Source organism: Balaenoptera ricei, chromosome 15 (assembly GCF_028023285.1).
Source record: "Balaenoptera ricei isolate mBalRic1 chromosome 15, mBalRic1.hap2, whole genome shotgun sequence".
Classification (NCBI taxonomy): domain Eukaryota; kingdom Metazoa; phylum Chordata; class Mammalia; order Artiodactyla; family Balaenopteridae; genus Balaenoptera; species Balaenoptera ricei.
This window is the reverse complement of record NC_082653.1, coordinates 27361095-27375435: the sequence shown is the minus strand read 5'-3', so window position 1 is coordinate 27375435 and position 14341 is coordinate 27361095. Positions and strand designations below refer to the sequence as shown.

General features: G+C 52.7%; 1 protein-coding gene across 1 annotated transcript; it reads left to right on the top strand.

Annotated features, from left to right (window-relative positions):
- Window positions 1-6339: 6339 nt before the first annotated feature.
- LOC132348871 (cytochrome c oxidase subunit 4 isoform 2, mitochondrial) lies at window positions 6340-13898 on the top strand. The gene is made up of 6 exons (XM_059896812.1): window positions 6340-6540; window positions 8056-8091; window positions 9161-9242; window positions 10637-10801; window positions 11610-11741; window positions 13671-13898. Exons 1-6 carry the CDS (start codon window positions 6340-6342, stop codon window positions 13805-13807), a joined length of 753 nt encoding a protein of 250 aa, XP_059752795.1. The 3' UTR covers window positions 13808-13898.
- Window positions 13899-14341: the final 443 nt, after the last annotated feature.

Genomic DNA, 14341 nt, shown 5'->3' with positions numbered 1-14341 from the left:
GAGATTGGGATTGACATATATACACTAATATGTATAAAATTAATAACTAATAAGAACCTGCTGTATAAAAATATAAATAAAATTAAATTAAAAAATTAAAAAAAAGTGTTTTACAGAATAAAAAAAATAAAACTTGCTGAGAGGGTAGATCTTATGTTAATTGCTCTCACCACAAAAGGGAAATCAATATTTTTAAGGGGGGGGGGGCAGGAGGAAACTTTTGGAGGTCATGGATAAATTTATGGCCTTGATTATTGTGGTGAAATTTTCAGTAGTGTATACTTACCTTCAAACTCATCAAGTTGTATACATTAGATATCTGTAGCTTTCTCTATGTCAATTATACCTTAATAAAATGATTTAAAAAAGAATCACTGAATTATACTAAGAAAAAACAAAAATAAAACAAATGACCAAATGACAATTTTAGAACTTAAGAAACACAATATCTCAGATCTTAAAAATTCACAGGATGGTCTCAATAGCAAAGGGAGATGACAAAGAAAAGACTCAGTAAACCTGAAGCTAGATCAATAGGAGTGATCCAATCTAAAGAAGAGAGAGAGAAAATATTTTAAAAACTGAACAGAGACTTAGGAACATGTGGGAAAATATCAAAAGATTTAATATACACGTCATTGGAGTCCCGTAAAGGTGCAGAAAAAGAATTTTTTAAAATGATGACTGAAATTTTCCCAAGTTTGGTGAAAAACTTAAATTTACAAATTCAAGAAACCCAGCAAACTCCAAACAGGATAAACTCAAAGACAACCACGCTCACACGTCTCATAATCAAACTAAAAACAACCAATAAGGAAAAAGCAATCTTGAAAGTAGCCAGGAAAAAAGAAAAAGAACCAAAAGCCAAAAACACTTTACATTTAGGGGGCCATGGAGGCCAGAAGATAGTGGAACAGCATCTTTAAAGTGCTGCAGGTTGGGACTTCTCTCGTGGCACAGTGGTTAAGAATCCGCCTGCCAATGCAGGGGACACAGGTTCGGGCCCTGGTCCGGGAAGATCCCACATGCCGCAGAGCAACTAAACCCATGTGCCACAACTACTGAGCCTGTGCTCTAGAGCCTGTGAGCCACAACTACTGAGCCCACACGCCTAGAGCCCATGCTCCACAACAAGAGAAGCCACTGCAATGTGAAGCCCGTGCACCGCAACGAAGAGTAGCCCCTGCTCGCCACAACTAGAGAAAGCCTGTGCGCAGCAATGAAGACCCAACACAGCCAAAAATAAAATAAATAAATAAATAAAAATAAAGTGCTGCAAGGGACTTCCCTGGCAGTCCAGTGGTTAGGACTTCGTACTTCCACTGCAGGGGGCATGGGTTCGATCCCTGGTTGGAGAGCTAAGATCCTGCATGCCATGCAACACGGCCAAAATAAATAAATAAATAACAATAATAATTAAAAAATAAAGTCCTGCAAGAAAAGACCTGTCAACAACTTACGTCTAGCAAAAATATCCTTCAGGAATGAAAGTAAAATAAAGACATTCTCAATGAAGGAAACTAAGAGAATTTATCATCAGTGGGCCTGCTCTAAAAGAAAGTTAAAGGAAGTTCTTCAGGCTGAAGGGATATGACCCCAGAGATAAACTTGGGAGTTTAGGAATAAATAAAGAGCAACAAGAGGGTAAAAATATGAATAAGTATAATAGATTATATTTCTCCTGTCAAGTTCTTTAAAATATATATGACTTGAGAGCAAAAATCCTAACATTTTTTGGGTTATTTCAATGAATGTAGATGTAATACATATATGATAACTATTATAAAGGGGAAAAGGTAAAGGCACCTTTATGGTTTTAATGCATCTATCTTTTACTTGAGGTGTAAAGTATGAACACTAAATAGACTGTCAAACGTTAAGTATGTATATTGTAATCCTTAGAGAACACAGAACCTACAAAAAATTAATACAAAGATATACAGCCAAAAAGGCAATAAGTAAATTAAAATGGAATAGTAAGAATAACCAAATAATCCATTGCACAGCTAGATCCCACTTCATCCCAGTCTGGAAGCAGAGGGACCTGAGTGAACAGGCCTGATGGGTAGAGCATGCAGGAAAAGTGAGCCTGTGGGTTTTTATGTGTGTAATTTTGGACTGATTAGAGAGGGTACTTTCCACGGGGGTCAAGGAAAGCCTCTCTGAGGAGGTGATATTGAGTTGAAATTGGGAGGACAATGGTGGGATTTGGGGTGTCAATACTTAACACCTTCCTTCTTGCCCAAGTTCTGAAACAACTGAGTCAAATGAGGAGTCAGGTATATTGAATCCAAATAACATTTTGTTACCATTCCAGTTACTACTGCTGCATAACAAACCACTGGAAAACTTAGTGTGTAAAACAGCTGTCTGATGTTAATGGATTCTATTGTTTGGGAATTCAGAAAGGGCACAGCAGAGATGTTCCATAATGTCTAGGATCTGAGCTGGGAAGACTCGATGGCTGAGGCAGACTTGATGGCTAGGGACTGGGGACATCTGGAGATGTACATGGCTAGAAGTTGAGGCTGGGTGTAGGCTGGCACCTCAGCTGGGCTGCAGCCAGACCACCTACATATGACCTCTCCATATATTCTCTTCACGTGGGCTAGCTTGGCCTCCTCACGGCATGGTGGCTGGGTTATAAGAGAGAGCATCCCAAGAGAGTCCATGGCATTTTATGATCCAGCTTTGGAAGTCACACAGCATCACTCTTACCATGTCCTACGATTAAAGCTGTCACAAAGGTGCACTCAGGTTCAAGGAATGGGGACATAGATGCCACCATTTGATGACAGGAGGATCAAGGTCACATTGTAAAGAGAACGTGTGGAATTGGAGATATTGTTAAGGCCACAATAACTGATAAACTTGTTTGTAGACCAGAGTTTAAGTCTGCGGGTGAGAAGTGAGGTGTGTTGCTCCAGTAAAGCCTTTCTCGTGGAAACACGCCAGTGGGAATAAATGAGTCTTGTTCTTGAGAGAAGAGCATTTCAGCAGAGGGAGCAGTTACAAAGGCCCTGACATGGGCAAGAGCGGAGTATGTTCCAAGACCTGAAAGGCAGCATGGCTGGGGCATGGTGGGAGAGGAGGAGAGGTTGATGGGGGAGCTGCATTTGCTGAGTTTGGCAGGAGGGACCTTAAATATCAGGCTAAGGAGTTTGCTGGGAGGCCAGTGGGTGCTAAGGAAGTCTGAAGGATGCCATGAGGCTGTCCCCACAAGGGCCGGAGTCACATCAGGGGGCACTATCCCCATGCCCATGAGGCAGTTGAGTTTGAGAAGACAAGGCTTTGGGACTTGGCCAGGGTCCCTCACACCCTGCCCTGTGCACCCTCGGTTTGTCCTGTGGTGCAGAAAGCCCTGGGAGATCAGGAACAGAAGCTGCAGACCATTCCACGTGGAGCCCCAGGGCGGGACCTGAAGGGACCAGTGCCTACCCCAGAGTTAATTTGACCTCCTGCGCCCCCACGATCCCACGGCCACAGCCCTTCGCCAAGTTGGACTATTCTCTTGGTGGTCAGAGCAGAGCACTGGGCTGGACCTCAAGGCAATGCCCACACTGCCCATAGCTCCATCCATAGCCTGGCTGATACGTCACTGCTGTGGGCACCTCTAGGATAAGCTCCGCTTAGACCATCGCATTCACCCTCCTGGTCCCCAGGCAGAGTTTGGGTGTGACTGGCATTATAGAAACGTGGAAAGGAGGCCATGCAGGCAGCCACGAAGAGGGGCGGAAACCAGCTGAGGCTAGAGCTGGGACTAGAATCCTAGATGTGGGCCTCCCAAGCCCTCAGTTTCACGGTCCCTGATAACCAGGGGGTCCTTTGATGCCGTTTGTATACATCTGCCCAGGTCGGGGGTGGTGGTGATGAGGACCCGGACCCCAGGCCCGGGATGCCAATGCAGCAAGTTCTGACGAAGCCCCACCCCCGCGCCCCTTCTCCTGGCTCGAGGCGAGTTCGGATACCCGGCCGGCGGCTTCGTGCCCTTCCTGCGGTCAGAGCGTGAGGGCTTCACGGTCCTGCCCCTCTCGGGGAACGTCTTCGCCCCCTCTGCCTCTGCGGTCGCCTGCAACGTGGGGGCTCCGGCTTGCACCCTCACTGACCACGTGGTGGGGGCGGGGCCTCATCGGGTTGGAGGGGGCGGGGCCCTGGGGACGGACAGGGAGGGCCTGCGTGACAGTCTGGGCGAGGCCGGAGCAGGCGCGCGCCTAAGGGGAGTGACAGCCTGGGCAGGGCCTCGGGGAGGATCTAGGGAAAGGGAGCTGTGCCCTGCGGGGGCGGGGCTTGCTGACAGGGTGGGGGCTCGGCTGGGGCGTGCTGTGGCGAGCAGGATGACAGTGAGGGCAGGGCTCGGGAGTGGGCGGCACCACAGAATGACTGAAAGAGCAAGGCTGGAGCCAGGGCAAGGGTTTAGCGAGTCGTGCGAAGGCAGTGCGGGAAGGACTAACTGGGCAAGGGGCCGGCCGGGGGCTGAGCGATTGAGGAGGAGCCTCCGGGTACGGGCGGGGCCGGCGGGCGGGCTCAGCTAGGCGAGCTGGGCGAGGCCAGGGATAACTGACGGGACTGGGGTAAGGCTGGAGATGGTGGAACGCTAGACTACTAGGTAGAGTCCAGAGGTGCGGGCACAATGAGTGTGCAAGGGGCCGGGGAAGGATGACTGGCCTCTCGAGGACGGGGAAGGAGGGAGGAGACGAGGGACGTAGGTGAGTAGTGTGAGGCAGGTGGCGGGACCTAGAATAACGGCCGCCTGTGGGGGGCGGCCAAGAGGACATGAGTGACAGCCAGAGGGGTCGGCCTCAAACGTCTCCCCTGCAACTCTGCGAGGAATTCCTCTTCCGGCTGAACAACGCGGGCTTCGCTCACTTCGTGCCCCAGGTGTGGTGGTGCAGAGATAACAGACCTGCCGGAAGGAGGTTTCCATCTTCCAGGACACCACCGGTCCCGTCCCGTCCCAATGAAATCCAGCCGAGGGCTTCCACCTGCTCCTGCTCGCGCCACGGGATCGTTCCTAGGGCCGGGAAACCCGCCACTAGCGACCGCCCCCGTGGTAGCCCTGGTTCGGCGTCGGTTCCGAGCCGGCCCTCCTGTCCACAGTTGCAGAAGCGCTTTCTGGACTGGTCCCTGCTGGATCTGCGGGTCTTCGCACGACGTCCTCCGAGCCTGCGCTGCCGCCCGGGCACCTTCATGCTGGCACTGCCCGTCGCCCTGAAGACCGCAGTGTCCCGGACTCACAGTGTCCCTGCTGGGAGTCAGCTTTCCAGCTGGTGGGCGGGATCGGCCTCTGCTCTGTCCTGACCACGCCCCCTCTGTTTACCGGCCCCTCCCTCCGCCCAACTGGCCCCATCCCCTTAGTGCCTCGGTTGCCCTGCTCTTCCCTGGCCCACTCTTACACGCAGTCCCCGCCCCTAAGGATAAGCCACGCCCACTCCTACCTTCCGGTCTCCGACTACCCTATATCTCCTCCCCAGTCCCTGCACTTCTTGGCCTCGCCCCCTCCTATCCCAGGCCTCCTCCCCATGTTCAAATGGCTCCAGGGGCTCCCCAGGGGCTGGGGATACGGGTCCGCAACGCTTTGTCCAACACCTCTTCCTACTTTCGGCTTTGTGTCCTCCATGAGACCTAGCTCTTCCTCAGTATCTCCTCTGCGCTGGGAGGCCAGAGGTGGGTCCTGCATGAAGCCTGAATTGGAGGGGAGGGGGTCGTACCAGCAGGATGCTGAGATTGTGGTTCAGGTCTTCGTGTCTGAGCAGAAACTCAGGGCCTCCCTGAATCTGATCAAGTGAGAGAGAGCTGCTCCTTTCTGTATGGGTTCCTACTGGGGGGTTGGAGCTGCAGGGCCGCCTGAAAGGGACAGATCCCTCTCACCTCCTATTCCTGCTGTTTCTGAAATCTCAGCCTGCATTCACATGTAGGGCCCCTTGCCGTGAGTGGTGTGTAATGTCTCATCTGGAGCCCACCTTGTGCCCACCAAGGTTCCCAGGGAAGACTCCTACTCCTCGGCCCCAGGACACCTGAGAAACCTGTTTTATGGGAGAGTCTGACTATTTCCAGGTTCCAGACCTCAAGACGCTGCTGGGCATCGCCCTCTAGGCAGTGGTGCTGCCCTATATCAACCTTGAGCCGCCGGGGAGCCTGCCATCACCCCATCACCCTCAGCCCTGGGGCCGGCTTCCCGAACAGATGTTCCTTGTCACAGCACTGCTGCACATCTGGAGCCTGGAGTTCCCACAGAGATGGGGGTGGGAGAGGGTAGAGAAGAACAGAGGGTCAAGTTCTCCAGGGTCAAGTTCTCCCTTGGGAGGCCCTTGTAATGGATGGGGAAACTGAGGCCCAGAAATGGAGCCACTTAGTCATGAGTGTGGCAGCAGTAGAGCCTACACATTTGCCACTCACCCCAGTGCAGCCAGCATCCACCTGCCCCTGGAAAGTTCTGACAAGACTCAAGGTGTGTCCTCCCCAGGTTGCCTGAAGGAGGGCCTTACCTCATCTTCTGTCCTTAGGGCTAATCTTCAGGACACCCTGGACAGCATCCAAGAGGTAAGGTGGTCCTCTTTGGCTTCTCTCAAATCTGGAATTCCCTTGATCATGGGGAAGGGGGAGGAGCAGCCCCCAGGAGTAAGCAAGGCCAGTGCTGGGAGCTGGGGTGTCTTGGACATCCAGGAGACTCCCACACTGCCTTCTCACCTCCCAAATGGAGGGGACATGCATCCTGCCCACTCTACGGTCTCTCTAGCACCTCCCCCTGAGTCCCTGCTCTTCAAGACTCATCTGCTTCCAGGGCACTAAGCCCCTTCCTCCAGGCACTGGCTAGCGTGGGTCTCTATGGCTTCACTGGGCTATAGGAACCCTGATGGGTGGGTGGGTGCTCGGCACACCTCAGGGGACCAGAGCTTCGAGACCTAGAAAGTTCTGGCCCCAGGCCACGAAAGAATTCACAGCCTTCACCCATCAGTCCAGAATCAGTATTCTAACAATTCCAAGCCATATTTACTGAACGCATGTTCTGCTCCATTTAACCACATCACTCCCCTACTTACCTTTTTTGGCTTCCCAGCTTTAAAATAAAATCCAAGATCCACACCATGGCTGATGAGGCCCTGCTTGGTACTCCAGCCTCTCTCCAGCTTTCTCCTTTGCCCATTACACTCTGGCCAAGATGGCCTCTCTCTGTTCTGTGAATACACCTGTGTTTTTCTGCCTCTGGGCCTTTGCACAGGCCTCTCTCTGCTTGGAACTGGATTGTAAGCCCTAAAATGGCAGGGACCGTGTTTGGTTTTGTTTGTCTCTAAATCCCCAAGCGTTTAACCTGTTAAACAATAGACAATAATGCCAGCTGTAATAGGTCTTAATAAATAGTTCTTGAATAAATGTGCCTGATGCTTTTCTATTGACATATTTAATCTTTACAACAATCATGTAAGGTAAGAGATATCATTAGCTCTCTTTTTCAGAAAACAGAAACTCAGGGAGGTTTGGCCATTTGTTGAAGGTCACACAGCTAAGATTTGAACCCAGGGGGAGGCTTTTTTCACCTGTCATTGAGTATGAGGGCATTCGTGCCAGGTGGTACACCACAGGCCAGCTCCCAGATTCTAGATGCTTGTAGCTTCCTAGAGCAGAAAGGCATGGGGTCTGGGCTGGAAAGTTGCCAAGACTTGGGTCCTCAAAAGCCCTCGGGTCCTCAAAAGAGAGCATTCCAGGTGGAAGAAACAGCGGTGAGCAAAGGTGTGAAGGCAGGAAGATCCAGCTCCTGGGACAACCGGACTCACAGGGCTGGGCCAGCCCAGGACACACAGCCAGCTGGTCCCAGGGCTGCGTCAGCTGGGGGTCTCCAGAGGCAGGACCCCGGTGGGCAGGCAAATTGAGGCGGGGAGTCATTGTGCAGCCCCTCTCCCCAGTCTGTGGCTGGGAGCCCCCAGGGACACGGGCTGGGCTCTCCCAGGCAGGACGTTCCCACGCGGGGGCGGTCCTGGGTAAGGCTGTGGGGCGGGCCCGGAGGCGGGCGCCACCGCTCCGGTCCCTCTGCAGCCTGTTCTGTTACTTGCTCCGCAGACCCGGGTCGCGCTCTGGCTTCCGCTGAGCCGCACGGTGAGTGAGTGGGTGGGGAGAGCCCCGGCTGCCCAAACCTGGGCCGGTGGGGGACGCGGCTGGGACTCCGGCTTTTACCACCCGGTCAGGGCCCGTGGGGACGCTGCTATAGAGGAGGATGGGGGTGGGGGGGTGCGGCTACTGGCAGCTCCGAGTTGAGGGGAACTTTCCTCCGTCCGCATATGGGGAGCCGTCTCTGTCCTCAAATGTAGATTACTCCTTCCCTCCCCATAGGTGGGGCTCTCAACCACTCATCACTGATGGGGAGCCCTTCCTTTCCAGATGTGCGGCCCCTTCCCACTTTCCATATATGGTACACCCCTCCCTCTCTCTAATGATTGGGTGCCTCTCTTTCCCTAGATGTGGGGCCTCTTTCAATTTCCAGAAGTGGGATACCCCCTTCTTCTTCCCAGATGTGTGCCTCTCTTCCTCCCTCTGACCCAGTTTGGTCCTTGTCCTCCTCTAAGTCCCCTCCTCGCCCCCATGGGATGCCAGACCCTGAGATTTCCCTGGGGATGGGAGGTTGGGCTCGCCTGTCCCCCTCTCCCACCAGGTCCAGCAGAGCAGGCTTTCCAGGCACGTAGGCAGCCAATTATGGGGGAAGGGGTGGGGGCCAAACCATCTGCAGGAGACCTTGGCAGATGGCCCTGTAACGAGGAGAGTTATCCCAGGACCTGCTCCCTCCCTACCTGGACTCCCACCCTGTTTCCTCTAGAGGGCAAACAGCTGAGAGAGGTTTCCCAACCTAGCTACCATGAGCTGGGGCTGGAACCAGAGCCCGGGCTCCCAGACCCAAACTGTTCAGGTCCTGCCTTAAGAGTCAGGCCTCCTCCCACTTCTCGGATGGTAAACTGAGGTCCCAGGAGGGGGCTCCAAATTTCTAGGATGCCCATCAACCCCCATAGGTATATCATACACAATTAGAAAGGGCAGGGGCAGGAGGTGACCTTGAAATCCTGGGGACCAGTCCCCCAGCCATAACACCTGTGAAAAAGCTGTTCTTCTGTCTGGATCCTGAGGGGAAGGGCAGAGGGCAGAGGGCAGGACTCATCCACACCGCCCCCCTCAGATGTCCTTTAGAGCTGCCTGGAGCTTGGTGCTGAGGAAAGGAGGACTTGGGATGCGAGGGATCCACAGCCCAGGAGGCACTGGTAAGACCTGGACACCCACCCCACCCTGACCCTTGCCTAACTGCAAGGCCAGGGGCAAGGGTCCTGTCTGCAGGCTGCCCCTGGTCCCTTTCATGCTGCCCTGGGCCTGCCCCAAACCATTTCCCATGATCCTACCCCTTGGTCCGGGGCCACATTCTTCCAGGAAATAGAGACAGCCGTCCCCTCCTCCGAAGCTTTCTCAGGGTCTGACCCCCATATCTCAGGCCCCTAAGGCCTTTGTGTCCTGAGGTTGAGGGTGCTGACAGAACTTTGGACCGCCTTTCCAGACGCTTGTGTCCATGCTAGTCAGAAGAACGAGGCCTAAAGTAGGAGAGACTTCAGCCAGATAGAAGGGCCTTCCTGACCCTCTGGAGAATAAAAACAGATGACATTTATTGAGCCCTTACTATGTACCCTGAGCTGTGATAAACTTTTTGCAGAGATTAACACACTTAGACTTCACAGCAGCCACATGAAGTGGATGCTATGCTGTTACCTCCATTTCTCAGGTGAACAAACAGGCCCAGAGCCAGGACTCTTTGCCCAAAGCAGTTCCCATGCTATTTGGGCAAGGTGGTACCAATGCCCTCCTTGAGGGCATCTCTGGTGACAATAAACAGAAGAAGCTTTACTGAGACCCTTCTAGCACCCAGCCTTGTTCTGGACACTCACATGGAGCCCTTGAGGGCTTAGCCATCAGGGAAAGCGTCCAAGAATGGAAGCCAGAGGTAAAACCAACCTCTGTCTATCAGTGTAATTTATGGAGCATCTACTGTGTGCCAGGCATTGTGCTAAGCCTTTTGAGTGCATTATCTTGAAGCTTCCACAACAGTGTGAGGTAGGTTCTTTTACTATCCCCACTTTCCAGATGAGGATATTGAACACAGTGAGGTAAAGGGGCTTGTCAGAGCCGGGCTGGGGTGGAACTGGGGTTCCGCGGCTCCAAAGCTGTGCCCTTGACCACTCATTAAAAGCATAGGGATAGTGCTTTACAGTTTGCGGGGCAGTTTCCCATCTGCCATCTCAGGTTCATCGCATTGAACCTTTCCCTACCCACTGCCCTTGCCTGATGTGCCCTCCTCACCCCAGATCTTCCCAGAGGACACAGGATTTGAAGCCAGAGGGGCTGAATTGTAGCCCTGGCCCGGCTCCCTTTTGCTCTGTGAATTTCGGCAAGTCCCTTAGCTACTCAGTTTCTTCCTCTATAAGATGAAGAGAACAATATCACTGTCTCAGAGTGATGCCGAGCCAATGAGTCAACTCGCCCGAAGGCCTTAGCATGGCTCCTGGCACACAGTAAGTGCTCAGTAAGTGCCACCCTCTTTGTTAATATTACGGTTAGTGCCAGGACGTCCCAGGGGCAGCCTGAACTCAGTTCTCCCTTGTGCCCGCAGCCCACAGCAAGGAGAAGATGCCCCCCTACACCAACTACCATGCCCAGCGCTCCTACCCCATGCCCGATGAGCCCTTCTGCACGGAGCTCAGCGCAGAGCAGCAGGCCCTGAAGGAGAAGGAGAAGGGCAGCTGGACGCAGCTGAGCCACGCTGAGAAGGTGGCCCGTAGGTCTCAGGGTGGGGTTGGGGGCGACTTTGCAAAGAAGGGCCTGGCCTGTCACGGAGCAGTGGGCAGGGAGAGCCCCCAGCCAAGACAGCCAGAACCACCCAAAGACTCGAATGCACACCTGAGGGGTGAAATTCATTCCTTTGTTCGTTCATGTTTTTATTCGTTGAACTGTTTCTGTACAGCCTGGTGCTAGGCAATGCTGGGGACACAGAAGTGAATCCCCCTGAGGGTTCCTGCCCTCAGGGTGCTCCCAGTCCAGTGCGGGAACGAACACAAACCCAGATAGCTGTAATACAGGATATGCGGCTGGGTGAGGTGTGTTCAGGGGGCTGTGAGAACCCAAAGAAGAGAGAAAGGTGGAATCCTGGTGGGCCTTCCAGAGGAGGGTTGTTCCAGTTGGCTTTGGATGGTGAGGAGGAGGGACTGCCAGGTAGTAGGAACAGCATGGGGAAGGATATGGGAGCTGGAGAGCGTGGAGGGTCCTGGGCATCACTGAGTGGTGTGGGGAGATGGAGCAGAAAGAGGCAGATGAGGTGGGTGGGAGCGCAGGGGCCTGACCCTGGGAAGCAGGAGGGACGTGTGACCCCAAGTGCTGCCCACCAGAAGTGCCCCTGGGAGCCAGCTTTGCCATCAGTTCCTGGCCATGCTTTGCACATCATAGATGCTCAATAAGAATTTGCTGAATGGACAGCATCTGCTGCAGGGAGGGGGAGGCTGGAGGTCCCTGAGGCCAAGAGCTGGCCCAGGGCCCTCGGAATGGATGCACCTGAGGCCCCTCCTCCCCCACCCCTCACCTGCCTCCAGTGTACCGGCTCCAGTTCCATGAGACCTTCACAGAGATGAACCGTCGTTCCAACGAATGGAAGACAGTGATGGGCTGTGTCTTCTTCTTCTTTGGATTCACAGGTCTGCTGATTTGGTGGCAGCGGGTCTATGGTGAGTGGCAGTGTCTCACCTGGCTGCAGCCCTCGGCCATGCCCTTGTGGCCACAGCCACCAGCCAAGCTTTGATAAGGGAACTATGCTGGCATTCATCTGAAGAGTTTTGAAAAGTCCCCCAAAGAGGTGTATGGGGAAGGGCAGAGCACGGCTGCCTGGGTTGGAATGTAGGGACCCTACCTCTCTGGGCCTCAATTCTCTCATCTGTAAAATGGGAATAATAGTGCCCACATCTCAGGGTTCTTGTGAGGATTTAATGAGAAAACTGTTGGCTAGTGCCTGGCACATAGTTATGAATGATGTTGTTACTGATTGCTGTTATTAACCATGAACATTTCAGTATATTGTTTTGGCTGCTGTAACAAAGAGTCTCCAATGTACAAGAGCTTAAACAAGATAGAAGTTTTTTTCCTCTCTCACAAAAAAGGCCAGGGGGAGTATGGGGATTCCACAATATCAGACTCCTTCTGTCTTGTTGCTCTGCCATCCTTAACATGCAGCTTCCTTCTTGACATACAAAATGGCTGCTCCAGCTCCAGCCATAAAGCCTACATTCCAGCCAAGAAGAGGGGAAGGGAGGACACACTCTCTTTAAGGTCCAGAAGTTGCACCACCACTTCTGCTCACATCCTACTGGCTAGAAGTGATCATATGACCATGCATAGCCACAAGGGAAGCTGGGAAATATAGTCTTTAGCTGAGTGGTCATGTACCCAACCGACCATTTATTATTACAGAAGAGTGATTCTCAAAGTGGGGTCTCTAGATCAACAGCTTCACTTGGGAACTTGTTAGAAATACAAATTCTCAGCCCCACTCTGGATCTACTGACTCAGACACTCTGAGGCTGGAGCCCAGCAATCTATGTTTTAATATCCCTCTGGGTGATTCAGATGCGCATTCGGGTTTGAGAAGCACTGCTCTGGAAGTAGAGGGGAGGATGTTGGGGATGAGGTGGCAGTCTCTGCCTCAATTGACTTCACCTCCAGGGGCCTCACTTTGTTTCTTCTTCTGTAAAAATGTGATGGGAATTCCTACCTTGCATGAGGATGAAATGAGAGAACCTTTGGGAAAAATTCTATTCTAGCCCAATGTTTGGTACTAATAGGCGCCCATAAAGATCTTTCCCTTCTTTCACACCCACTGGAATAGAAAGTACCAGGCATAAAGGTCAGGCAGGTTAAGTTGGCCTCAGGGGCAGATGGACCAGGAAGTAGGATGTGAGCAGGGCTGGGAGCTCTGGTCCCCAGGCCTTTCTTGATCCACACATCAAGGCTCCTAGAATGCCTCCGTGAATTCACCCTTTGGGTCCCCATAGTTTTAAAGTGAACACCCCTATCCTACCTCCCACTCCCAACCCCTTCAGGAAGCATAAGAAACTATCTCATCCTGGACCCTTCCCAATAAGTGGGAGCAAACTCAGTAATTATAGTTATAGTAGCTATCACGTATTAGGGGTTTTCATATCTTCCCTCATTCTGCCAATTGCATTATAAATACTAACACATTCAATCCCCACAACCCTAGTGGACAGGACCTGTTTTTGACAGGTAAGGAAACTGGGGCTCAGAGATGAAGTGACTTGTTCAAGGTCACACAGCAAGGGAGTTCTGGAGCTGGGATTTGGACCCAGAAAGACTTCAAACCAGTGCTCCTCTTACCCTTGGGTCACAGAGTAGGTGAGGAAACTGAGGCTCAGAAAGGGGAAGGACCTTGGCCCAGTTCCCACAGCAAGTCTAAGGCAGAGCGGGGATCATAACTCAGAGGTCCCCGGAGTGCAGCTTTAGTGGGGAGTCTGGTGGGGGGTGGCGAGGGGTCCTCGTGCAGGGCACCCTGGCCCTGTGCCTGGAGACCCTGGCTCAGCGGGAGGGGGTGGGCCTGGCAGGGTCCCGCGTGCCCCTGTCCCTACCCGGTTCCTTCCCTGCAGTGTTCCCTAAGAAACCCATCACCCTGACGGATGAGTGGAAGGCCCAGCAGCTCCAGCGCATCCTGGACATGAAGGGCAACCCTGTTCAAGGCCTGGCCTCCCGGTGGGACTATGAGAGGAAGGAGTGGAAGAAGTGACCCAGCTGCTCACGCTGCAGCTCTGCCCTGGCCCGGAGCCTACGGAGGCCCCTCCCCGCCACTTAACCCCAATAAAGCTGGCCTGCTCTCATCTGCCTTTAGTCTCCTCCACAGTCTCTACCTGCCATAAAGCCTACGTTATACCTAAAATTGGGCAGGACAGTAGGTGAGAGGCAGTAAGCCACTTTCCAGGGCCCCACTTATCAGGGAGGGCTTCCTGGAGGAGTAGAGGTTGGGGTTGAGCCTTAAATGATAGGTGGGATTAGGAAAGGCAGGAAGGATAGGGAAGGCATTCCAGGTGGAGGGAATGGCTTGAGCAAAGGTAAGGACACTCCTATATTTGGTCAGCTAACAAATACTTATTGAGTATCTGCTGTGTGCCAGGTACTAATCTAGGCCCTGGGGATGCAGCAGTGAACAAGACACACAAAGTGTCTGGCCCCATGGAGGAGGTGTTTCTTTATGTGTGTGTGTGGGGGGGGGGGGGAGACAGAAAAAGGAATAAGTAAATATAATATACAGTATGTTACACAG

Excerpts from the sequence above, each read along its gene's own strand:
- LOC132348871 (XM_059896812.1), top strand. The coding sequence starts at position 6,340 with ATGGAGCCACTTAGTCATGAGTGTGGCAGCAGTAGAGCCTACACATTT. Across the intron at positions 6,541-8,055 it reads CCCTGGACAGCATCCAAGAG|ACCCGGGTCGCGCTCTGGCT; the intron begins GTAAGGTGGTCC and ends CTTGCTCCGCAG. Across the intron at positions 11,742-13,670 it reads TTGGTGGCAGCGGGTCTATG|TGTTCCCTAAGAAACCCATC; the intron begins GTGAGTGGCAGT and ends CCTTCCCTGCAG.